Raw genomic sequence first — 27624 nt, forward strand, 5'->3', positions numbered from 1 at the left:
TTCCATTAGCCTCATAATACCACCTCCTTTAGCCTGGTCCCATGCTGTATGTACTGTAGCCAACTCTGTCAAGCTATATCATTACATGGCACGTGGCAACAGGAGAGTTGAATGTTTTACATATAGTATGGGAGTACTAATGATTGTTCTGGGCTGTAGATCCCTGCTGTAAAACAGACCAGTCTGACAACATCTGTTTCAGTGATCAATACAAAATGCTGTGTTTCAATGGTTCACCAATACTGTACTCTTTACATAGGTCCAGTATGCCATATTGCCATCAAATACATTAAAGTTGCTGTTTGTTCTCATATCATAGGGGAAGAAGTGGAACCTCACAGGTGTACATGTTTTCAAACTGGGTGGTAGCTCTGACACTGAGGTTGGCTATTTGATTGTTGTCATCTTATGTCACGGGCCTTCCCCCAATGTCTGCTTTAATGCTATTCGAGCAATGCTTTCAATGAGAGCATGAGTAGTAATAATTAAGACATTGGATCTACTGACTGTTGGTTATGTGGTGATCATGTCCAAGATCAGGATGGAATCCTGCCACCTTCTGGAGACCAGAGGTCAGATCCTGTCGCTGAAAACGTGTGCGCTGCCTCGAGTCTCGGCATCACCGCATGTGTGTTAAGGTCTTACTGCCTCAGGTCTCTGTCCAAGTCACTGAGACTATCGGTGCCACGTATACAGACTTGTCACATGTCAGGAAGTCAGAGAATGTTACATTCTTGACCGCTTTGAAGAGGTACCAGGTCAATTTGTGGATAGAGTACTGCATATATACTGTTTATTGTGTGAAGACCACAGGAGGACGGTGAGGGGAGGACGGGATGGTATCAAACACATGAAACCATGCATTTGTTGCGCTTGATGCCATTCCTATTGTATAGACTGTTCAGTGTAGACTGGGGTCATGTCTACATGGTATACAGTTTTTGTCCAAATGGATGTCAAAAGTTCATTTTAGCTAACCTTTTTCCTAACCATATGCTAATTCTCCTAACCTGCAGCATAATCTTTCTAAAACTGCTATGAAAAGTCAATTTTGGAAAAAGCTGTATCCCTTATAGACAAAACTGTAGACTGTATATTGCATTGAATGTTTAGTGTATACAGTACACTGTTTGGTGTAGACTGTATATTGTATAGAATGTTTAGTGTATACACTGTTTAGTATTGAATGCTATTGTATAGCATGTTTAGTGGGTCAAGTACCAAACCACTTTCCTCTCAAGGGCAACTGTGTGTTTGCCTATATTTCCCACTAAATATAAACATCCTTGTGTCACTATGCTTTGTGCTGTCTGTTCAGTCTGTGTGTTTGTTTTCCAGGTGGCCAGGGACAAAACCAGGCTCTTCAGCAGTCTCTCTCCTCTGGTGGGTAAAGGCCAAACACTGTCTTGTCTATAAGACCTCTACAGGACACCTCACTGCTCTGTCTGTTCCTCTTACTCACAAACCAGTTAAATGTTCATTTGGTTATATTAGTCACAGTTCCTGTGGTTCTGTCGGCTGATTCTGATGTTGAAACTGTACGGCTAGTTGATGTTGTCTCACAAATAGCAACACCTAAAATGAAAACCCTTCGAGTTTTCTACTAGTTTCAGAGTATTAGTCTAGTGATAGTTTATTATGTGTTTCCATGTCCTAATGTGCCCACTACTGCTCTACATAAACACACTCCATCCCAACTAACAAGGACAAAAAGAAGCAACATTTTTCCTAAACAATTTTCACTATTTGATCAAAGTCCTGTATAAGGCAGGGGTACTCAACTCTGACCGTACGAGGTCCAGAGCCTGCTGGTTTTCTATTCTACCTGATAATTAAATTACACCCAGGTGTAAACCTGTCCCTGATTAGGGGGGAAGAATGAAAAAATGCAGTGGAACTGGTTTCGAGGTCCAGAAATGAGTGTGAGCGGTATAAGGGTATTGCACTCTGAATGGGATTCACTGCTAACAATTTGTGATTTGTGATATCGTAACTCTTTTCCACCCATTTCCTTCATACTGTAGCCCTTGCAGTTGTTCTGAAACATTACTAATAATGAATAAGGTATTGAATTTGACTGATATCCTTTACAGTGTAAACTTAAAGACTGGTGCAGCAGTCTCACTGCATCTCACTTGCCTAGTTAAATAAAGGTGAAATAAAAATGTAATATATAAAGGGAACCGCTCTCGCCGTCATGAGGCCGGCAGCAGTGTCATCCCATCCCAGCAGGCCATATATAACTACACCAGGAAGAAGCCCAAAACCAAGAGCAAACTCAAGAGTGAGCATGTCCTGTCCTGCACCTCCTCCCCTTACACCCATTGATTGTGTCTGAGTGCTCTGAACTGCATTGGTATTAACCACACCCTGCTGTACCCCGTCTAGTAGACCCCTGCTTGTACCCCGTCTAGTAGACACCCTGCTGTACCCCGTCAAGTAGACACCCTGCTGTACCCCGTCTAGTAGGCACCCTGCTGTACCCTGTCTAGTAGACACCCTGCTGTACCCCGTCTAGTAGACACCCTGCTGTACCCTGTCTAGTAGACACTCTGCTGTACCCCGTCTAGTAGACACCCTGCTGTACCCCGTCTAGTAGGCACCCTGCTGTACCCTGTCTAGTAGACACTCTCCCGTAGACCATTTAGTAGACACCCTGCTGTACCCCGTCTAGTAGACACGCTACTGTACCCCATCTAGTAGGCACCCTGCTGTACCCTGTCTAGTAGACACCCTCCCGTAGACCATTTAGTAGACACCCTGCTGTACCCCGTCTAGTAGACACCCTGCTGTACCCTGTCTAGTAGACACCCTCCCGTACCCTGTCTAGTAGACACCCTCCCATAGACCATTTAGTAGACACCCTGCTGTACCCCGTCTAGTAGACACCCTGTTGTACCCTGTCTAGTAGACACCCTGCTGTACCCTGTCTAGTAGACACCCTCCCGTACCCTGTCTAGTAGACACCCTCCCATAGACCATTTAGTAGACACCCTGCTGTACCCCGTCTAGTAGACACCCTGTTGTACCCTGTCTAGTAGACACCCTGCTGCAGTCCTCTCCCAGCAGCGCAAGATGAGACCTCTGTCGTCGAGGTAACACACGTCTGTCTCTCTTACACTTCAGGTTTAGAACTCTATGGCTAGTCGCACCTAGGCTACCAGACAGTCTCCATAAACAGTAGAGGGCGCCCTTACCACAGACTGACTACCGGGCCATTTTGAAATTGTCAACTAGGGCTCATAACTCCATGCCGTTAGCCTGTTGGGCAGTGAGTGTCAAAATGTGTATGCCATAGAGTTTTAATGCTACGGTATGGGATCTGGGAATCTGTACCTATTTAGAAAACAATTTTTACAAAATACAATAGACAACTTAACATTTCACAGACACGAATCCACTAAACTAGAGATGACGTTGGCTGAAACTTAATGCCCATCTCAAAAGATGAATGGCGAGAAACTCAGAAGGCGAGAAACTCAGAAGTACATGAATTTCAACAAACACTAATGATATCATACTTGCTCAAACCTACATGTTCCCTCAGTATCCAAACTCATCTTGTTTGTTCTCATAATTTTTTTTATTTTTATGTATCCTTTGGATATTTCTAGGGCCTGTAATACTTTATACCACAGGCTTCAAATCTGTAGCCCACATTTTTTTTGAAATAATAATCATTTTGATTCATCCACTGTCTTAACGATGGAGGATCATTTGATTTCCAGTTAAGTAAAAGTTTTTTCAAAATTTTTGACGAGAAAATAATGGTCCAACCCATAAGGTATCTCACCTCACCCTCATGTACCATGTCTTTAAATATGCAGATAGATGGATTAAAAGGTAACTTGCATTGCAAAGCATCTGAAAGGCAACTTTCCAACTCCGCACATAACTTTTGGACTTTATCACTCACAGAAGGCAAGAATGATTGATTCAGTGTTTGTTTTACACGTAAGACATGACTCTGCCGTAGGGTTGTAGAATTTGTGAATTGTGTCACTTGTATAATGAATTCTGTATATTGGTTTGTAATGGATTAAGCATAGATTTTAGTTAACTGTAATTTTGTTAGTTATGTTCCAAAACTTCCTCCATCTTTTGCCAATATCAGTTATTTTTAGGTATTGGTTCCAATAGTTTATATTTTTTTCAATGAGACTGTTAGTTGGATAGGTTATCTTTTTTTCTACGAGACTGTTAGTTGGATAGGCTATCTTGAAGGTTTTGTATATCTTATCTATCATATGAGTATCATTTTCTGACTCAAATAGGATCCCCTCAATATTGCTTTGATGTCCAAAAGATTTCAGATTGATGTCTGCATTGGTCAGTCAAAAATTGCTTTTTAATTCTGTCATGGAAATAATTGTATTGTCTATTAACAAGTCATTTACATCCAGGATGTATCACATCCGCCTGTGATTGGGAGTCCCATAGGACGACGCACAATTGGCCCAGCGTCGTCCGAGTTTGGCCGGGGTAGGCCGTCATTGTAAAGAAGAATTTGTTCTTTAACTTACTAGCCTAGTTAAATAAAGGTTTAAAAAAATATATATATTTATAGATATATACATGTTTTTACTGTTTCTATGCCTTAAATTTTCCATGTGGGCCAATTTATCAGTGAATTCTGAAAAGATATCCAAGGATTGTTCCATAGGGATGTGGTTTTAGGGAGTGATATCGGTTCTTGAAGAATTTGTTACATTTCTTTCCATATTGTAATATTGTTCTTAGCTTTATCATTAAATGCACACAAGAGGAGCAATATGCACAGTGCATTCGGAAAGTATTCAGACCCCTTGATTTTTTCTACAATTTGTTACGTTACAGCCTTATTCTAAAATGGATTAAAATATTTTTTTCACTCATCACTCTACACACAATACCCCATAATGACATCACAATACCCCATAACGATGAAGAAAAAACAGCATTTTAGAAATTTGTGCAAATGTATAAAAGAACCACACAGGCGGAGATCATCCGTTCACCTACTCTGCGTCTCACAAAGACACGACGGTTGGAACCAAAAATCCCCAATTTGGACTCATTAGACAAAAGGACCGATTTCCACCGGTCTAATGTCCATTGCTCGTGTTTCTTGGCCCAAGCAAGTTTCTTTAGAAGTGGTTTCTTTGCAGCAATTTGAACATGAAGGCCTGATTCATGCAGTCTCCTCTGAACAGTTGATTTTGAGATGTGTCTGTTACTTGAACTCTGTGAAACATTTATTTGGCCTGCAATTTCTGAGGCTGGTAACTCTAATGAACTTATCCTCTGCAGCAGAGGTAACTCTGGGTCTTCCTTTCCTGTGGTGGTCATGAGATCCAGTTTCATCATAGTGCTTGATGGTTTTTGCGACTGCACTTGAAGAAACTTTCAAAGTTCTTAAAACTTGCCTTTAAATTGTTTAACTTGGGTCAAACATTTTGGGTAGCCTTCCACAAGCTTCCCATAATACGTTGGCTGAATTTTGGCCCATTCCTCCTGGCAGAGCTGGTGTAACTGAGTCAGGTTTGTAGGCCTCCTTGCTCACCTACGCTTTTTCAGTTCTGCCCACACATTTTCTATAGGATTGTGATCAGGGCTTTGTGATGGCCACTCCAACACCTTGACTTTGTTGTCCTTAAGCCATTTTGCCTCAACTTTGGAAGTATGCTTGGGGTCGTTGTCCATTTGGAAGACCCATAGAAAATGTGCGACCAAGCTTTAACTTCAGGACTGGTGTCTTGAGATGTTGCTTCAATATATCCACATAATTTCCCTCGCCCATAATGCCATCTATTTTGTGAAGTGCATCAGTCCCTCCTGCAGCAAAGCACCCCCACAACATTATGCTGCCACCCCGTGCTTCACGGTTGGGATGGTGTTCTTCGGCTTGCAAGCCTCACCCTTTTTCCTCCGAACATAACGATGGTCATTATGGCCAAACAGTTCTATTTTTGTTTCATCAGACCAGAGGACATTTCCCCAAAAAGTATGATCTTTGTCCCCATGTGCAGTTGCAAACCGTAGTCTGGCTTTTTTATGGCGGTTTTGGAGCAGTGGCTTCTTCCTTGCTGAGCGGCCTTTCAAGTTATGTCTATAGGATTCGTTTTACTGTGGATATAGATACTTTTGTACCTGTTTCCTCCAGCATCTTCACAAGGTCCTTTGCTGTTGTTCTGGGATTGATTTGCACTTTTCACACCAAAGTACGTTCATCTCTAGGAGACAGAACGAGTCTCCTTTCTGAGCGGTATGGCGGCTGCGTGGTCCCATGGTGTTTATACTTGCGTACTATTGTTTGTACAGATGAACATGGTACCTTTAGGTGTTTGGAAATTGCTCCAAAAAATGATGAACCAGACTTGTGGAGGTCTACAATTATTTTTCTGATGTCTTGGCTGATTTGTTTTGATTTTCCCATAATGTCAAGCAAAGAGCCACTGAGTTTGAAGGTAGGCCTTGAAATACATCCACAGGTACACCGCCAATTGACTCAAATTATGTTAATTAGCCTATCAGAAGCATCTAAAGCCATGACGTCATTTTCTGGAATTTTCCAAGCTGTTTAAAGGCACAGTACACTTAGTGTTTGTAAACTTCTGACCTACTGGAATTGTGATCCAGTGAATTACAAGTGAAATAATCTGTCTGTAAACAGTTGTTGGAAAAATGACTTGTGTCATGCACAAAGTACATGTCCGAACCAACTTGACAAAACTATAGTTTGTTAACAAGAAATTTGTGGAGTGGTTGAAAAATGAGTTTTAATGACTCCAACCTAAGTGTTTGTAAACTTCCGACTTCAACTGTACCTCTCTTTGTGATATTATACCTTGCCTCGCTAGCTTGCTATGAAATCAATCCTGTAACATCTGATTCTTAACATTGTTTTGGCAAAAACTCCTTTCATTTTTCTGGACTTTTGGCAGAGCGAGCGTCAGTCGGCGCAGTCGTTCTGTGACAGAAAGCAGCAGAGGTAAGTAAACACTGAGCAGCCAACTGGCCTGATCTAACCTCAATGGATAACGTACATGTCAGATCACATGTACTGTATGTAACAATGATTATAATAGCCATGTCTGATGTAAAGTCATGCTCTCCTTCTCCATATCTATCTCCTTCCAGGTTAGAGTCACTAGGAGAGCCCAGAGCGAGGGCGAAGAGCAGCACCTCACAGAGCGATCAGTTTGGAGGACCACCGGTACCCCTCTGACCCACACACTGTATTCGACATGGTAGGTCACTGTGGAATAAACTCAGTCCAGCCTGCCCTTGGATCTCGTTCCCGTCTTCTTTTTAAATGGAAAATTAGATGTTCTGTTGTATTAAGACCGAAATGGATCACCCACATTATCTTAATTTTGTGAGTCGGTTCGTGAAAGCGAGGGATTTGAAGATAAAGTTAAAACATAATATACACATCTGTAAATATATCCAGGGTGAAGAAGGGCATCCAGTGTTCCTGGTAGGGTTGTGGTGTGAACCATGGTCACAGAGAGTTACTGTGTTAGTGGGCTTCAGGGATGTACTTAGTCTCCCCCCGTACGAGCTACGGACCACACGGAACCAAGATCTGAGCCAGCAGCAACACTTCATGATCCACCTGATTTTTCCAACCGAGCGACGTCAGTGTAAATATGGCTGTTTGGATTTCTAGGTCTGGCAGTATGCAGGTAACAATATATGGGATTAAGTTGGAATAAAGGGATTTTTTTCCTTCACTTTTTTTATGTTAGGAGATTCTGGATGTGGCTTCATAACCAACCAATGAACTCATTTTAAAATATTTTTTATGTAACGACAACCACATCATAGGTAAGTCCAAAATAAAGTAAGTAAACTTTCTCTTTTAAGATTGCAATAAAGATTACTTATCCTCTCTTCCTCTCCACAGGAACCTCCAATGAGTTGGTGTCAAAGGAAAGAGAGGCCAAGACCCTCCACTTCCTGTTGAAACACTCACCACCACCACCACCTTGGACGCATAATGGATCATAGACCGTGATCACAGTTCTCCCACAAGCAATCTTGCTCATCTTTTTTTCTGGCATTGTTCAAAATACACACAATAATAGGTAATAGCTAACACATCTATAGCTAGTATCTAACACATCAATAGCTAATAGCTAACACATCCATAGCTAATAGCTAACACATCCATAGCTAATAGCTAACACATCCATAGCTAATAGCTAACACATCAATAGCTAATAGCTATCACATCCATAGTTAATAGCTAACACATCTATAGCTAGTATCTAACACATCAATAGCTAATAGCTAACACATCCATAGCTAATAGCTAACACATCAATAGCTAATAGCTATCACATCCATAGTTAATAGCTAACACATCAATAGTTAATAGCTAACACATGAATAGCTAAAAGATCATGGCTGATGAATTTCAGGGACATGGATCGTCACCATAGAGCAAGGCAGACCATGCTCGTTTATTTTTTTTAAGTACTTTTATTTTGTCTGTCTGATGATAGCCATTCAAAGATATTGATCAGTGGTTCCATTTCTCAGTGTATAAAGTCTACCAAAGTCGTCAGGAAAGCCTGTTCAATATTGCTTTTTCTAAAGACCCAGTCAAATGTTTACCAGCACATTTTGTACCCGTAAACGAAGACATTCAAATACATTGTGATACATCAGGTATAAGGATCTGCAGTGTTTCTAAGGCATCTTTAGTTTAACAATGATTTCAGTGAATGCTCTGGACTGATATTTTTGATGAGTACACACTGTACACATGGGCTATATTCAATAAAGCAATGTTTGGCTTTATAGCAAAGTAAATTATGTCAAAGTATTGTGGAAATTGCTGATTGTATTCAGGTTTTAACACTATGAGAATATAAACTATGAATTGCATAGGTTACTGCGTGGTAAGGAATGGATGGAGTTTTCACACTTGCATTTCAGCAATTGAAAGTGCAAAGGAAATGAGCGCATCATTCCTGTACGTATACTATGTTACACATATGTTGTCAAGCTCCAAGGAAACCAAATAAAGAATTTTATACAAAAATTAAGTACAAAGTATTCTATACAAAAACGCAACATGCATACTGAAACTTATCCCTGTTTTGGAGCATTTCAGCAGTAGTGTCACGACGTGTATAGATTCTGGTGGTTGTTGAAGTAGGTCGTTGTCTTGACAACCAGGTCCAAATACTACTTCCTCTTCTTGAAGCTGGTGCCATTGGTGGAGACAGAGTGGCCATTTGGGCGACTGGACTTGATGGATTCTTCTGGCCGTCTTTTTCTGTAGGTCTGGGATAAAATCAGTCAACTTCCGACCATTGAAAAACCAACATAAATATTCAGACATGCTTTTAAATGAATCCCTAACGTAACAAAGAACATTGTCGTATTTGTGGACTTTTACAATAATTTTAGAAAGACATTTTTTTTTTTACCGTGTCCTATTACACAAAGCACAGTTTTAATCCAGTGTTGATGGGAAGGTTACCCCAAGGCGCTACTGTACCTGGACGTAGAAGTTGACAAAAAGGATGACGAGGGTGGCCATGTAGGAGAACTGAAAGAGCAGGCATCCGACGGGGAAACCACAAGGGACGACGATCGCAGACAGGGTGTGTGTGATGGTCAGTATAAACTGGATCTGAGACAGAGGGAGAGCAAAAAGGGGGGAACCCCCCCCGTCAGGGGTCTTATAATTCCTCTCACATGAGTGGCTTTTATCTTCCCGTGTCTATTGTTAATGTAGGCCATTGCTCTTAGACTAGAAGAGTAGTTCCCTTCACTGTTCAAGTGAGATCATACAGGCTTGATTGAAAACGAGTGCTCGTTTCATGAAAGGAATTTGCAACCAGTGTACTCACCAACTGAGCCTGAGTCAGGTAACGCTTCCACCAGAGGTATTTCTGCATGGAGGGTATTGTAGACAGGCCATAGTAGGAGTACATACACACATGGATGAAACTGTTAAGAGTCGGCCCAAAGAAACCTTGAAAAAAAGATTTTGGAAAAATGTATTATTGATTGACATACTTGACAAACCTTTCACATTGAAATTCAGCAGTTTGGTCTGTCACTAAGGCAACACAACTACTGTGAGAAAAAGAATGAAACATATTTTGCAAATTGCTTGTAGCAGGGACATGTTAAAGTTGTTTGGGCTAGTTTTATTTGTATTTGTTTTATTACAGGACAGGGCATGCTCACTCTTGAGTTTGCTCTTGGTTTTGGGCTTCTTCCTGGTGTAGTGATATATGGCCTGCTGGGATGGGATGACACTGCTGCCGGCCTCATGAGGGGGAGGGCGGATCCCTTTATTTATTACATTTTTATTTCACCTTTATTTAACTAGGCAAGTCAGTTAAGATCAAATTCTTATTTAAAATGACGGCCTACCCTGGCCAAACCCTAACCCGGACGACGCTGGGCCAATTGTGCACTGCCTTATGAGACTCGCAATCACGGCCGGATGTGATACAGCCTGGAATCAAACCAGGGCCTGTAGTGACACCCCTAGCACTGAGATGCAGTGCCTCAGCCCTGCTTGAAGAACATTGGCATAATCAGCAAAATAACAACTACCCCCGTTGGGCTTCAACATTGAAGAATAGGTGTTAGAACGTTTCCACAGGAAGAACATCCACCTCAGCTCTCGTCTCAATCTGACCCTAACGTTAACCTATATCAAAGATGGTGGATAAATGAAAATTTCCCACTCAGCCCGTTTGCCATTGACATTTTTTTTCACAGGTGGCTTAAGCAGGTGGCTCTCCCATAGGCACCAATACATTAGCAGCTGGGTCTGGTCCATAGAGAATGATAGAGACCTCTAGTGGCTAAAAGGTCATATTAGCTGGAGTCCAACCGGGTCATAAGGAGGGATCAGCCAATCGTGAAGAAGAAAATGGACTCCTTTAAAATATAGGTAGCCTCAATGGCATTGCCCATACTGTCACATAAGCTATAATGGCACAGATACAAAGATGAGTCTTCTATATATCTCTATAGTCTGGTCTGCTTAGTTCATTGACTGTATATGAACCAGAAAAAAGGAGTGAGTGAGATGTCTCGCTTCCCTCTTTCGTCTCTGCCTATACCACGCCCAAAGCCCCCTACTGATTCGCTCTTACATCAATCGAGTCCCTTTGACGGATGCATTCTAACAGTGATGTAGGTGGAAGTGGGTGTGACCTACTCTGTCCACAGGGGATCCAGTTCAGAACACACCACCAGATGTTGAACATGGAGGCGTGGTGATAAACGTGCAGGAAGGTGATCTGGCTGTTCTTCTTCCGCAGCACAAAGAAGATGGTGTCCAGGAACTCAATCACCTTGGAGAAGTAGTACCACCACAGCACCTTGGCTACCTGGTGAGTGTATAGAAGAGCATGTAGGGGACTGTGCAGTAATATGGCCAGTACTGGATCAACTTCCCTTTCATGACTATGACCCTTCAGGAAAAAAACACCAAAAATGTGACCATGATGGAATTTCAATATTTTTGTGTGGCAGTGGATATTCATTATTATTCTTTAATTTACAGCTAATGTAACTGTAATGAAGTTATGTAATTCGTTGTAATTCATTTAATTGTAATACATTGTAATTAACTCTCTTTGTGTTTAATAAATTACACATTTGTATTCTTGCATATGTTGCTTTACGTTATCACATTCAGATATATATATTTTTCAAACTAGGGGGGGGGGGGGTGCAGAAGATGGGGGATGGGGGGATGCCATTCGTGGACACTAGCTGACAGAAATATATTATACAACCCATTCCCTTTGAAGTTGTAGGAGTTAACAGCATGTGATGGTACTCACAGATCTACCACTCTTTTCCCAGGGAAAGCTGGACCTCTAGCATATCCTCACACTCCGGATCCAGCCTGATCTCGCCAGCTTACATAAATCATTCTCCAGACGGAATAATGTAATCCGTGTATCCAAGATCAGGCTGGATGTCCGAGGCTACACAGCAAGGGCTTCAGCATATTTGACTTGAGTCCCGGAGAACTGATTTATACAAGCTCCATATACTGTATGTGCTGCCTTTGTATTTATTTAACCTTTATTTAACCTTTATTTAACTAGGCAAGTCAGTTAACGAGAGCCCCCAATATGAACAGACATAGCAATGATAGCATCTGTTGAGACACTTGATATTTGAGTGCAGGAGACATTGCACTTCTTAACTAGATGGTTGTAATGTTTTCTAATAAGTAGTAAGGGAACAACAGTCAACACGACATGACTCCTTTCTTCAAAATGTGAAGAGTAGGTTTGTGTTATTCATTAGATAGACTTCTGCATGTCTATGTCAGTGGTTTTCAGAGGCCAGTCGTGGAGTAGACAGCAGAGCCCAACACAAGTGTTACTGAGAGAGGAAGGATAGAGGGTGGGAAGGAGTCAGCACACACACACACACACACACACACACACACACACACACACACACACACACACACACACACACACACACACACACACACACACAGACACGGTGTTACTCACCCTGAGGTCCGCCTCCCCTGCCTCGTGGAGTCCCTGACACTGCAGACGGTAGCCTGCCGACAAGGTTGCCGAGACGAGCTGCAAACCAAAACGCCCCGGTCAACGTCACAGTATAACTCTCACCACCCCCCACCACACACACACACACACACACACACACACACACACACACACACACACACACACACACACACACACACACACACACACACACACACACACACACACACACACACACACACACACACACACACACACACACACACACACACACAGTCATGCACCATTTCCCTGTAACACACACACCCCACCCTGCTCCACACATATACCCCTCCCCACACACACACACATCTGTATCCCTGTCCTAACTGACTGAGCTGAGGCAGTAGCCCGACCCTGCTGTCAGTCTAACCCAGTGAGCAGTTGTAATGGTATTAGGCCACTCCTGTATAAACTTCCACAAAGAGGGATATATGACTGCTCTCCGCAACCTAACTGTGCTCAAGTGCTCTTCAAATAGATCTCACTGCTTGGAGGTCATTATTCTCCTACGACAGCATACTTCCTCCCTCTCTCCCTCTCTCTACGTTTTTGTGAATGTATGTAGTGTACAAGTGTAGGATTCACACATAGATCAAACTCTATTGAAAAACACTTTCAATGGAGATTCACAATTGAGCATACTTTTCAGTCTAGGACGAGGCTCCAGCTGTGAATCCATCCCTATATGTCTTCAGGCCAACTACACTTACATGTTAGTCATTTAGCAGACGCTGTTATTCAGAGTGACTTATAGGAGCCATTAGGGTTAAGTGCTTTGCTCAAGGGCACATAGACATTTTTATCACCTAGTCAGCCTAAGGGACATGAACCAGCGACTTTTTGGTAACTGGCCTAACACTCATAACTGCTAGACTACCTGCCAACTGATTGATAAACTGACTGTTTCATAGGGGTACAAGAGATCTGAGATAACTGAGGGTTATGGTCACTGAAACGTACAGAATATCCATTAAGTCAAATGAAAGGTGGTTCACAGTAACAGTTTAAGACGGAGGATATGTTATAAACACATAATGCAGTAGAGACTCCTCTTCAGTCCATCCATAGAAAGGATCCCGGGGCAAGGAACTTTTTATTTAACTAGTCAGTTAAGAACAAATTCTTCTTTACAATGACAGCCTACCCCGGGCCAAACCTGGACGACGCTGGGCCAATTGTGCGCCGCCTCAGTTGTGGGACTCAGTTGTGATACAGCCTGGAATCTAACCAGGTTCTGTAGTGACGCTTCTAGCACTGAGATGCAGTGTCTTAGACCTCAGTGCCACTTTCGAACTAACAACGCAACCTACAAACTACACCTCAAGCTGTATTTCACACATTGCCTATCATATAGACATTAGACATAGCTTACACTGTAGAGATCTTCATGATTCACATTTCTACTAATAATTATAACAGTATCATCTTTCTAGCTATGTAAATAGTCTAAATCTGTGTTGTGCGAGAGTGGTAGCCTGCCTAGAAGGGTTTCCAGTGAGAGCAATCTGTCTGTATGGTCCTTCACCCTCTCACCTAGCCTGGAATTAAAGCTGATCTGGCATCTGGACCACTGCACAACATGTCATATGAGTCAGCAGACGGGCCCATGCCCAGAGGTCACAGTGGGAGAAGGAGACAGAGAGAGGAGGAGAGGAGGAGAGGGAGACAGAGAGAGGAGGTGAGGATGAGAGGAGAGGAGGAGAGGGAAGAGAAATAGATAGGTATATGGAGAGAGGGAGACAGAGAGAGAGAGGGAGAGACAGAAGTAAGAGGGAGAGACAGAGGCGAGAGAGAGACAGAGGCGAGAGAGAGAGAGGGAGATGGAGAGAGAGGGAGACGGAGAGAAAGAGGGAGGGAGACGGAGAGAGAGGGAGATGGAGACAGAGAGACAGAGCGAGAGACGGAGAGAGGGAGACAGAGTGACAGAGACGGAGAGAGGGAGACAGAGAGAGGGAGACAGAGAGACAGAGACGGAGAGAGAGAGACAGAGAGAGGGAGACAGAGAGACAGAGAGAGAGACGGAGAGAGGGAGACAGAGACGGAGAGAGGGAGACAGAGAGACAGAGCGAGAGACAGGGAGAGGGCGACAGAGAGACAGAGACAGAGACGGAGAGAGGGAGACAGAGCGACAGAGCGAGAGACGGGGAGAGGGCGACAGAGAGACAGAGCGCGAGACAGAGCGAGAGACGGAGAGAGGGCGACAGAGAGACAGAGCGAGAGACGGAGAGAGGGAGACAGAGAGGGAGACAGAGAGACGGGGAGAGGACGACAGAGAGACAGAGAAAGGGATACAGAGAGACAGAGAAAGGGATACGGAGAGACAGAGAAAGGAATACAGAGAGACAGAGAAAGGGATACAGAGAGACAGAGAAAGGGATACAGAGTGACAGAGAAAGGGATACGGAGTGACAGAGAAAGGGATACGGAGTGACAGAGAAAGAGAGACAGAGAAAGGGATACAGAGAGACAGAAAAAGGGATACAGAGACAGAGAAAGGGATACGGAGTGACAGAGAAAGAGATACGGAGTGACAGAGAGAGGGATACGGAGAGACAGAGAAGGAGAGACAGAGAAAGGGATACAGAGAGACAGAGAAAGGGATACAGAGACAGAGAAAGGGATATGGAGAGACAGAGAAAGGGATACAGAGAAAGGGATACGGAGAGACAGAGAAAGGGATACAGAGAGACAGAGAAAGGGATAAAGAGAAAGGGATACGGAGAGACAGAGAAAGGGATACGGAGAGACAGAGAAAGGGATACAGAGAGACAGAGAAAGGGATACAGAGAGACAGAGAAAGGGATACAGAGTGACAGAGAAAGGGATACAGAGTGACAGAGAAAGGGATACAGAGAGACAGAGAAAGGGATACAGAGAGACAGAGAAAGGGATACGGAGTGACAGAGAAAGGGATACAGAGAGACAGAGAAAGGGATACGGAGAGACAGAGAAAGGGATACAGAGAGACAGAGAAAGGGATACGGAGTGACAGAGAAAGGGATACGGAGAGACAGAGAAAGGGATACAGAGAGACAGAGAAAGGGATACGGAGTGACAGAGAAAGGGATACGGAGTGACAGAGAAAGGGATACAGAGAGACAGAGAAAGGGATACGGAGTGACAGAGAAAGGGATACGGAGTGACAGAGAAAGAGAGACAGAGAGACGGAGAAAGAGATGGGGGGTGAGACGGAGAGAGTTGAAGTTGGTTGGGAGAATGCCAAGAGTGTGCAAAGCTGTCATCAAGGCTTTGAAGAATCTTAAATATAAAATATATTTTGATTTAACACTTTTGGTTACTAAGTGATTTCATGTGTGTTATTTCATCGTTTTGATGTGTCCACTAGTATTGTACAATGTAGAAAATAGTCCAAATAAAGAAAAACCATTGAATGAGTAGATGTGTCCAAACTTTTGACTGGTACTGCATATATATATATATATAGTTGAAGTCAGAAGTTTACATACACTTAGGTTGGAGTCATTAAAACTCATTTTTCAACCACTCCACAAATTTCTTGATAACAAACTATAGTTTTGGCAAGTCAGTTAGGACATCTACTTTGTGCATGACACAAGCAATTTTTCCAACAATTGTTTACAGACAGATTATTTACCTTATAATTCACTGGATCACAATTCCAGTGGGTCAGAAGTTTACATACACTAAGTTGACTGTGCCTTTAAACAGCTTGGAAAATTCCAGAAAATTATGTCATGGCTTTAGAAGCTTCTGAGAGGCTAATTGACATAATTTGACTCAATTGGAGGTGGACCGGTGGATGTATTTCAAGGCCTACCTTCAAACTTTGCTTGACGTTATTGGAAAAGCAAAAGAAGCCAAGTCCTCAGAAAAAAAATTGTGGACCTCCACAAGTCTGGTTCATCATTGGGAGCAATTTCCAAACACCTGAATGTACCATGTTCATCTGTACAAACAATAGTACGCAAGTAGAAACACCATGGGACTACGCAGCTGTCATACCGCTCAGGAAGGAGGCAAGTTCTGTCTCCTAGAGATGAATGTACATTGGTGCGAAAAATGCAAATCAATCCCAGAACAACAGCAAAGGACTTTGTGAAGATGCTGGAGGAAACAGGTACAAAATTATCTATATCCACAGTAAAACGAGTCATCTCTCTAACCTCTGAGGTTTGTCTTAGAACAACTTACCTCAACCAGCATGTACAGGGAGAGCATGGTCACAGAGAAGTTGTACACTTGTAAGACACCCTTGAGTGAGTATGCTGGCCTGTTCCTCATGTATTTTGATCCCAGGTATACTGTGAGGAGGTAAAGGATGGTGAGGGAGAGGGTGGGGAGATATGAGTCCATCAGGAGCCATCCTCGTACCCTGGAGTCTAAGAGGAGGGGGGAGAACATAGTGAACAATCAGTGCTGGGATCATCATGCCATTCCATTATTCAAGCCATGACTGTTCAACCTGTCATAGGCAATAAGATCTAACATTGCACTCTGTTTGCACTGATATGAAAAATATATAGTATGTTGTTCATGATTTTCATACGATTACAAATCCTTGTCGTAGCCTATATGGTTTATGTACTAAATACAAATCACATTGTATTCGTCATGTCCATAGTTCACAGCAGGTATAAAGGGTGCAGTGAAATGCTTACTTGCAATCTCTCTCAACAGTGTAGTACAATATCAATAATCAATAACATCAATAATCAATAATATCAATCATCAGTGATACCAAAAGATAACTATGATAACTGTTGACTAATTATAATGGAGTAGAAGGCTATGACAGTGCTTGACAGGAAGGAATCCTAACGTTTATTTGCAAAAATTCCATTTAAAGTAATTCCCTAAGACATTCCTATCACTCCCTCAAGGCAACAATTCTATCTTAACTTCCCTTGGACCAGGTATGTGTGTATAGGTATTCACATAGTAGGCTTATATAAAAAAATGTTTACTCCATAACTGGCTATTTACTACTCTATTACAGAGTTATTACATAGGTTATTACACCTGAATAACACAGGTATAAGCTTAAGTATTGTAAAATGTGTTGAAAGTTAATTAACAAGGGGACATGGCAAAGCTGTGTGAATTTGTAGTATTCAGATGGGTTAATCTGATTACACACACCGACGTGTACCTAGACCGCTACTCTCCTGCGTGAGGTGAGCTTTGAAGGACTCTGTAATGTCAGTCACACATCAGCTGATGCTACTCTGTAGTCTGAGCAGACATATTTGTAGTTTTGACAACGACATTTGTAGTTTTAACAACCATTGCGGTCTTCAATTGGAAAATACATACCTCTGTCTTCAAACAGGAAGTAAAAAAGCGCGTTTAACCGCTCGTCCAAACTTTCTAAATGGTCCTGAAAGTTAAAAAAAGAAGAGAAGTCACTTGCAATAAATGTGTCTGTGTGTCACCGTATGTCCATTTGTATGGCATTTATCAAAATAATGTACATCACATTATAGAGCCCATTCATCACATTATAGAGCCCATTCATCACATTATAGAGCCCATTTATCACATTATAAAGCTCATTTATCACATTATAGAGCCCATTTAACAAAATAATGTACATCACATTATAGAGCCCATTAATCACATTATAGAGCCCATTTATCACATTATAGAGCCCATTCATCACATTATAGAGCCCATTTATCACATTATAAAGCTCATTTATCACATTATAGAGCCCATTTAACAAAATAATGTACATCACATTATAGAGCCCATTAATCACATTATAGAGCCCATTTATCACATTATAGAGCTAATTTATCACATCATAGAGCCCATTTATCACATTATAGAGCCCATTTATCACCTTACAGAGCCCATTAATCACATTATAGAGCCCATGTATCACATTATAGAGCCCATTTAACAAAATAATGTACATCACATTTTTTTGCCCATGTATCACATTATAGTGCCCATTAATCACAATATAGAGCCCATTAATCACATTATAGTGCCCATTAATCACACTATAGAGCTCATTAATCACATTATAGAGCCCATTTAACAAAATAATGTACATCACATTTTTTTGCCCATGTATCACATTATAGAGCCATTAATCACATTATAGAGCCCATTTATCACATTATAGAGCCCATTTAACACATTATAGAGCCACTTTTCATGTAAACAGTTGGATTTTAGATGCAATTATGCAGTGAATTACAAATAAAACAAGGTCCTCAAATGCATCGAACAACATCCCAAAAGTGGTCTATATCAGATTCAATGAGGACTCCTGTTCTTCAAGCTTCTTCAGGTTTTAGAAAAGCACTTAATAAATCCTATCTAGTATTAAGCAATTGGCAAAATTAGGGTGGCAGGTAGCCTAGCGGTTAAGCGTGTTAAGAGCATGGACCCGTAACCAAAAGGTCACTGGTTTGAATCCCAGAGCAGACTAAGTGGGGTAATAATCTGTCGATGTGTTCTTGAGCAAGGCACTTAACCCTAATTGCTCCTGTAAGTCACTCTGGATAATAGTGTCTGCTAAATGTAAAATTGACTATTTCTTATAAACATTATTGTCTCTGGCAAAATGCCTTTGCTGCAGCCTATGGTAAGCAAGGTGTTGGAAGTTGTAGAGGCTTATGTTCATAATGTATATGTTGGTCAGCCAACACAATATTTGTCGAGTCACAGTAACCTGTATCCTATACATAATGTCAGGGAGTGGTGCGTTGCTCTTTGCTCCCTATCTCTATCTCTATCTCTGTATTTCTCTTTCTCTCTGTCTCTCTATCTCTCTCTTTCTCTCGTTCTCTCTCTCTCTCGTTCTCTCTCTCTCACTGGGACACTGGAGAAAAGGTCACTAGGGGAAATGCCTCTCCTCTATTTGTCCCCCATTTCCAAGAGCTATACTGTTTATTGATCCAGGCCACCGCGGTCTGCAGTAACAAATGTCGGAAGGGCGACCTGGGGGGAACAAGCGGTAGGGGCCATATTGACATTTCAGTCTACCTCCACCTTCTTTAGGAGATGGGCCGACACAGACCAAAGCTGATACGCTATGGGGTGTTGGGTTTCTGACGCAGAGGAGACAAACACAATTTGTGACCTGTCCTCAGCTCTTTGGTGCCACCATATTGGCATCTCCTGTCCTGTACATGTCCAGGGGCGTTTAGTGTCCCTTATCTCATTAAACTGAGCTGAGAGTTAAAACTATCCCGTAGGTCTATAGGCCAACAGATAGACATACAGGACTGGCTACTTAGTTAGAGAGCCAGCAATGACAGCCAGAGCACATGCAAATCATGGAAATATTGTTTTTAGTTACTATGGATAACCATCTTTCATATTGTTGGTAAGCTATATTACAGTTCCGCAAGCACTTTTGAGCATTATGGGAAAAAAAACAAATCTGTTTTATTCAAATACAGATGTAGGATTTTAATTTGATCACCCTGTCGCGGGAAATGTCAAACTTGTAGTGTTTGACGTTTAAAAATGCTTCTGAAGTTTATAATTTGCTCTTTGAAAAAACAGACTTGATTTGCCCTAATGAAAAATTTTCGTTAATTATAATCCACATAAAAATTCACATTTCCTGTTGCTGCAGGATTATTTTCCTGTTGTATCTAACTTGCCCAAATTAAGATCCTACATCTGTAATATATCAATGAGAAATGTAATCTCAGCACCCAGAACCAAATCAGCTGAGTAGTCTTGAAAGACTGTAAGAAAAGTAACTGTCATACATTTCGGTACCCATGCATGTTGTCCTATGTTGTCCTATGTTGTCCTATGTTGTCCTCAAAGAACTAGCTTGTTGTGTAGTAGGTGTAGTTATAAAACCTTGCTATCCTCTGTTGTTTTCCAATCATTTACTTCATCTTTCTATTACCTGGCTTAGCTTCAAGCAGATAATCAAAGTTATAACTACTAGCTTTTGGTTCAGATTGTCAGTATCCCTCCCTACACTAAGTACAGTATCCCTCCCTATACTAAGTACAGTATCCCTCCCTACACTAAGTACAGTGTCCCTCCCTATACTAAGTACAGTATCCCTCCCTTCACTAAGTACAGTGTCCCTCCCTATACTAAGTACAGTATCCCTCCCTATACTAAGTACAGTATCCCTCCCTATACTAAGTACAGTATCCCTCCCTATACTAAGTACAGTGTCCCTCCCTATACTAAGTACAGTATCCCTCCCTATACTAAGTACAGTATCCCTCCCTACACTAAGTACAGAATCCCTCCCTATACTAAGTACAGTGTCCCTCCCTATACTAAGTACAGTATCCCTCCCTATACTAAGTACAGTATCCCTCCCTACACTAAGTACAGAATCCCTCCCTATACTAAGTACAGTGTCCCTCCCTACACTAAGTACAGTGTCCCTCCCTTCACTAAGTACAGTATCCCTCCCTATACTAAGTACAGTATCCCTCCCTATACTAAGTACAGTATCCCTCCCTACACTAAGTACAGTATCCCTCCCTATACTAAGTACAGTATCCCTCCCTACACTAAGTACAGTATCCCTCCCTATACTAAGTACAGTATCCCTCCCTATACTAAGTACAGTATCCCTCCCTATACTAAGTACAGTATCCCTCCCTACACTAAGTACAGTATCCCTCCCTTCACTAAGTACAGTGTCCCTCCCTACACTAAGTAGTATCCCTCCATTCACTAAGTACAGTATCCCTCCCTACACTAAGTACAGTGTCCCTCCCTATACTAAGTACAGTATCCCTCCCTATACTAAGTACAGAATCCCTCCCTACACTAAGTACAGTATCCCTCCCTATACTAAGTACAGTGTCCCTCCCTATACTAAGTACAGTGTCCCTCCCTATACTAAGTACAGTGTCCCTCCCTATACTAAGTACAGTGTCCCTCCCTATACTAAGTACAGTGTCCCTCCCTACACTAAGTACAGTATCCCTCCCTTCACTAAGTAGTATCCCTCCCTTCACTAAGTACAGTATCCCTCCCTATACTAAGTACAGTATCCCTCCCTACACTAAGTACAGTATCCCTCCCTATACTAAGTACAGTGTCCCTCCCTATACTAAGTACAGTGTCCCTCCCTACACTAAGTACAGTGTCCCTCCCTATACTAAGTACAGTATCCCTCCCTACACTAAGTACAGTGTCCCTCCCTACACTAAGTACAGTGTCCCTCCCTATACTAAGTACAGTGTCCCTCCCTACACTAAGTACAGTGTCCCTCCCTATACTAAGTACAGTGTCCCTCCCTACACTAAGTACAGTGTCCCTCCCTATACTAAGTACAGTATCCCTCCCTACACTAAGTACAGTGTCCCTCCCTATACTAAGTACAGTGTCCCTCCCTACACTAAGTACAGTGTCCCTCCCTATACTAAGTACAGTGTCCCTCCCTACACTAAGTACAGTGTCCCTCCCTATACTAAGTACAGTGTCCCTCCCTACACTAAGTACAGTGTCCCTCCCTACACTAAGTACAGAATCCCTCCCTATACTAAGTACAGTATCCCTCCCTACACTAAGTACAGTATCCCTCCCTACACTAAGTACAGTATCCCTCCCTACACTAAGTACAGTATCCCTCCCTACACTAAGTACAGTATCCCTCCCTACACTAAGTACAGTGTCCCTCCCTACACTAAGTACAGTATCCCTCCCTACACTAAGTACAGTATCCCTCCCTACACTAAGTACAGTGTCCCTCACTTCACTAAGTACAGTATCCCTCCCTATACTAAGTACAGTGTCCCTCACTTCACTAAGTACAGTATCCCTCCCTACACTAAGTACAGTATCCCTCCCTATACTAAGTACAGTATCCCTCCCTACACTAAGTACAGTATCCCTCCCTATACTAAGTACAGTATCCCTCCCTACACTAAGTACAGTATCCCTCCCTATACTAAGTACAGTATCCCTCCCTACACTAAGTACAGTATCCCTCCCTATACTAAGTACAGTATCCCTCCCTACACTAAGTACAGTATCCCTCCCTATACTAAGTACAGTGTCCCTCCCTACACTAAGTACAGTATCCCTCCCTACACTAAGTACAGTATCCCTCCCTATACTAAGTACAGTATCCCTCCCTACACTAAGTACAGTATCCCTCCCTATACTAAGTACAGTGTCCCTCCCTACACTAAGTACAGTATCCCTCCCTACACTAAGTACAGTATCCCTCCCTATACTAAGTACAGTATCCCTCCCTACACTAAGTACAGTATCCCTCCCTATACTAAGTACAGTATCCCTCCCTACACTAAGTACAGTATCCCTCCCTATACTAAGTACAGTATCCCTCCCTATACTAAGTACAGTGTCCCTCACTTCACTAAGTACAGTATCCCTCCCTACACTAAGTACAGTATCCCTCCCTATACTAAGTACAGAATCCCTCCCTACACTAAGTACAGTGTCCCTCCCTTCACTAAGTACAGTGTCCCTCCCTTCACTAAGTACAGTGTCCCTCCCTACACTAAGTAGTATCCCTCCATTCACTAAGTACAGTATCCCTCCCTACACTAAGTACAGTGTCCCTCCCTATACTAAGTACAGTATCCCTCCCTATACTAAGTACAGTATCCCTCCCTATACTAAGTACAGTATCCCTCCCTATACTAAGTACAGTGTCCCTCACTTCACTAAGTACAGTATCCCTCCCTATACTAAGTACAGTATCCCTCCCTATACTAAGTACAGTATCCCTCCCTATACTAAGTACAGTGTCCCTCACTTCACTAAGTACAGTATCCCTCCCTATACTAAGTACAGTATCCCTCCCTATACTAAGTACAGTATCCCTCCCTATACTAAGTACAGTGTCCCTCCCTATACTAAGTACAGTATCCCTCCCTATACTAAGTACAGTGTCCCTCCCTTCACTAAGTACAGTGTCCCTCCCTACACTAAGTAGTATCCCTCCATTCACTAAGTACAGTGTCCCTCCCTACACTAAGTACAGTGTCCCTCCCTTCACTAAGTACAGTGTCCCTCCCTACACTAAGTACAGTATCCCTCCCTATACTAAGTACAGTATCCCTCCCTATACTAAGTACAGTATCCCTCCCTATACTAAGTACAGTATCCCTCCCTATACTAAGTACAGTATCCCTCCCTACACTAAGTACAGTATCCCTCCCTATACTAAGTACAGTATCCCTCCCTATACTAAGTACAGTATCCCTCCCTATACTAAGTACAGTATCCCTCCCTATACTAAGTACAGTATCCCTCCCTATACTAAGTACAGTATCCCTCCCTACACTAAGTACAGTATCCCTCCCTATACTAAGTACAGTATCCCTCACTTCACTAAGTACAGTATCCCTCCCTACACTAAGTACAGTATCCCTCCCTATACTAAGTACAGTATCCCTCCCTATACTAAGTACAGTATCCCTCCCTACACTAAGTACAGTATCCCTCCCTATACTAAGTACAGAATCCCTCCCTTCACTAAGTACAGTATCCCTCCCTACACTAAGTACAGTGTCCCTCCCTACACTAAGTACAGTGTCCCTCCCTACACTAAGTACAGTGTCCCTCCCTACACTAAGTACAGTGTCCCTCCCTACACTAAGTACAGTATCCCTCCCTACACTAAGTACAGTGTCCCTCCCTACACTAAGTACAGTGTCCCTCACTTCACTAAGTACAGTATCCCTCCCTATACTAAGTACAGTGTCCCTCACTTCACTAAGTACAGTATCCCTCCCTATACTAAGTACAGTATCCCTCCCTATACTAAGTACAGTGTCCCTCCCTACACTAAGTACAGTATCCCTCCCTATACTAAGTACAGTATCCCTCCCTATACTAAGTACAGTATCCCTCCCTACACTAAGTACAGTATCCCTCCATTCACTAAGAAAAGTGTTCCTCTAAGATTTTCCCTATGGTCATTGACAAGGTTATCGTTAGCCCCATTTGTTAGTTCATATTTACGATCAAGGAATGAAATGGGGAAGGGTATTGGTAAAAACCTGGACTGGTGGTCGAGCCAGAAGGGCCAGAGTTGAGGATTAGCTGGGATTGAAGGAAAAGGAAGCATTTTTGTGTGGGGTTTATGTGCATCTTAATAGCCCAGAGCAGATTTGTAATTTCTGATTTCCCAGCTCCTGGCTGACAGCATCTTTGAAGCAACTCTGACTCTTGTTAACGATCAAAGTTCATTAAATCATTCAGATGGTTTTGGAAGTATTGTTGTGTTTGAACAGGGTTTGTTAACAGGTTACATTTCTCCAGCCCCATCCCTCAGCTTTTTACTGAAACAGTAGCGGGGAGCTTGTTTTGTTATTGTTTCAACTGCAGATTTCCTCTTTAAAGAACAGAATTGGTTCTTGCTGACACAAGCACTCTACTAAAAGGGACCGACAAGCAAGACATTGCAAGGTATTGACGAAGTTAAAAAAAAACAACGTCTCTATAGACGTTGAAGAAAATAAAGGGTTGAATACTGTAGGTATTAAATGGTGCTGAGCGATTAGTGCTGTTTGAGGTCGGTTCGGTTTCAGGTCAATTATTTAAAAAATAATGACAGTTTCGATTTCGGTTTCGATTATACATTTTTTAAATAAATGCACTATGCATTATGTGGGTTGAGTGCTTTAACAACATAGAATAAAACTATGAATAAAAGTCCCATGGTAGTGACTGCCCATTACTGCTCATCCCCTATCAACCATCATTTATTACTTTACTTTAATCAAATATTTCAGTTGTTGTGTATAATACATTTGTTTTATTTTATTACTTAATTCCAAGTCATCATCTCATCTCTATAGAGCTGCTGCCTATGCTATCTGACAACATCACTATTTTAGTAGTTCTTCAAAGTAAATAAGGCATCGTTTTATGACTACTGAATACCAACTATCAGTCACTTAGATCATGTATTTTCAGGTAGAGATACCTTGCGATGCAACTGCTCTCTATCCCTCTTGATGGCTCATTCTTGTTTCTTTTATGTAGCAGGCTAAAAGAAACACAGACCGGATAAGTAGGCACACAATGGATTATGATCATTGTAGTTAATTAACACGTTTTCTGCAATAAACTAAGTAGAATATTAGCCTGTTAGAAACTACAACTCCCTACAACATCGCAAAGTTCTTGCTTGATCTAGAGAAACTGTGCAATGAGTGCACAGAAAAAATAGAAAGAAATGAGATTCAAATAATTTAACCTACATTGGTCAATTAGATGTTTAAAAACGAAAAATAACCGACATTCGGGTTAATAGCGCAGCACTAGGTTTTATCATAGTGTGCACACTGCACATAGTAATACATATATTATTAAAATACATATGATCTATGCACCATGCAATAACATGCTACAATATAGGATAATATTAGCCTTCTGCAGTGAACAAAATCAATTCCGACATAATAAATATGTAGCTAACTATTGAGTGTTCAATTTGCACTTTCCCATCGCCTGACCATCATCATCAGTTGCACATTCCTTGCTGTTACTTAACTTTCCCAAGTATAAAAACAATCACACGAATCAGAGTTATTTCCCCAAGAGGTAGTCTATCTCCCTTCGAAGTGGTGTCACCTGTGTCAAACATCAGTTGACGCCCATACAAAATGCCGACAATATAGCCTATATGTGTAGTGTGCTTACCATCTCCTTTTGCTGGATGTAAAAAGCCCTGTAATTTGTACCGCGGAGGTCAAATAGCGTTGAGATTGTGAGGCACGTTACCCTGGAGAGAGAGAGGTGGGCTAGAGGAGACAGAACGTGCGCTGTCCAGGGTATCTCAGGCTCTGCTTTTAGCTCGCTCTGCCATTCATCCACAAACCCCACGAATTATGGTATGTCATATATGCCGGTCTGTGCTCTGTGATGCCACCACAGACGTGCAGGGCGGAGGGGCGGTAGGGGGATGCTAAAATGACCGACAGGGACTGCGGCCAATCATGGCGCACGCTAGCGCCGGCGCGCTTCTAGCAGCGGTGGTGAGGCAATCGAACCATACCATGGACGTTGCCGGGGTTGAACATGACTGGATGGATGGATGGGATGGGTGGGCCGGCATTGTCTGTTTAGATGATGATGCTACTAAATCGGGTAATCACGCGTGAGACTGAGAGAACTACTGGATGACACATGAACACAGGCTACGGTATGGGAAAAAGGCAACATTATTGACCCGACCAAGGCAGGACGCTTTACAGGGTAAACCTACAACGCGCATTATCTGCAATGGGATATGGCTTAAACGGATGTATCTCCCTTCTAACGCAACTATTGCATTCAAACGGTCTTGTCTACCAATTATCTAGAATAGGCCAATAGGTTTTTCAGTTTATTCAGGCAGTTTAGCTGTCATACCTCCAAATGCATTTAAGACTGTCTTTGTTCAAATCAAATCAAACTTTATTTGTCACATGCGCCGAATAAAGTGTAGACTTTACCGTGAAATGCTTACTTACAAGCCCTTAACCAACAGTACAGTTCAAGAAGAAGAAGATATTTACCAAGTAGACTAAAATAAAAAGTAATAACAAAAAGATAACAATAACAATAACGAGGCTATGAACAGGGGGCACCGGTACGGAGTCAGTGTGCGGGGATACCGGCTAGTTGAGGTCATCTGTACTTATTGGTGGGGGCGAAGTGACTATGCATAAGTAGCAAACAAACAGCGAGTAGCAGCAATGTACAAAATGGACTGGGGTCAATGTAAATTGTCCGGTGGCGATTTTATGAATTGTTCAGCAGTCTTATGGCTTGGGGGTAGAAGCTGTTGAGGAGCTTTTTGGTCCTAGACTTGGCACTTTGTTATATTTACAGTTGGGATATTTTTTCTGAAAAATTTCACACACACATACACACACGCACACACGCACACACACACACACACACACACACACACACACACACACACACACACACACACACACACACACACACACACACACACACACACACACACACACACACACACACACACACACACACACAAATGAACTGAAACAGGCCTCTAAAGACCTAGGCTATATGCAAACCCTTTGCCTTCTCTTTTTGTTTAAACCAGCAATTTCCTATGTGAACATTACAACACCTTGCACTCTTCAAGGGAACACCTGCCAAC

The 27624-nt window shown here is 42.2% G+C and overlaps 1 protein-coding gene across 2 annotated transcripts; it reads right to left on the bottom strand.

Moving 5' to 3' along the window:
• Nucleotides 1-7767: 7767 nt before the first annotated feature.
• Nucleotides 7768-27339, bottom strand: elovl2 (ELOVL fatty acid elongase 2). 2 transcript variants are annotated; one of them, XM_055881720.1, is made up of 9 exons: nucleotides 26151-27337; nucleotides 25432-25494; nucleotides 17838-17901; nucleotides 16716-16903; nucleotides 12501-12578; nucleotides 11180-11351; nucleotides 9849-9973; nucleotides 9494-9628; nucleotides 7768-9276 (listed from the first exon to the last, which is right to left on the bottom strand). In XM_055881720.1, the coding sequence occupies exons 4-9, from the start codon at nucleotides 16875-16877 to the stop codon at nucleotides 9178-9180; spliced, it is 771 nt and encodes a 256-aa protein (XP_055737695.1). In that variant the 5' UTR covers nucleotides 16878-16903; nucleotides 17838-17901; nucleotides 25432-25494; nucleotides 26151-27337; the 3' UTR covers nucleotides 7768-9177. The 2 variants fall into 2 exon arrangements, with proteins under 2 accessions (XP_055737695.1, XP_055737694.1); XM_055881719.1 differs by lacking the exon at nucleotides 25432-25494 and having other exon boundaries at nucleotides 26151-27339.
• Between the last annotated feature and the right edge of the window lie 285 nt (nucleotides 27340-27624).

Source organism: Salvelinus fontinalis, chromosome 25 (genome assembly GCF_029448725.1).
Source record: "Salvelinus fontinalis isolate EN_2023a chromosome 25, ASM2944872v1, whole genome shotgun sequence".
In the NCBI taxonomy this organism is placed as follows: domain Eukaryota; kingdom Metazoa; phylum Chordata; class Actinopteri; order Salmoniformes; family Salmonidae; genus Salvelinus; species Salvelinus fontinalis.

Bases quoted from the DNA above. Each gene is read 5' to 3' on its own strand.
- elovl2 (XM_055881719.1), bottom strand. The intron at 12,579-16,715 runs GTAAGTTGTTCT...TTTGGTTTGCAG, and splicing joins CCCTGTACATGCTGGTTGAG to CTCGTCTCGGCAACCTTGTC. The intron at 9,277-9,493 runs GTACAGTAGCGC...ATTTTATCCCAG, and splicing joins TTGTCAACTTCTACGTCCAG to ACCTACAGAAAAAGACGGCC.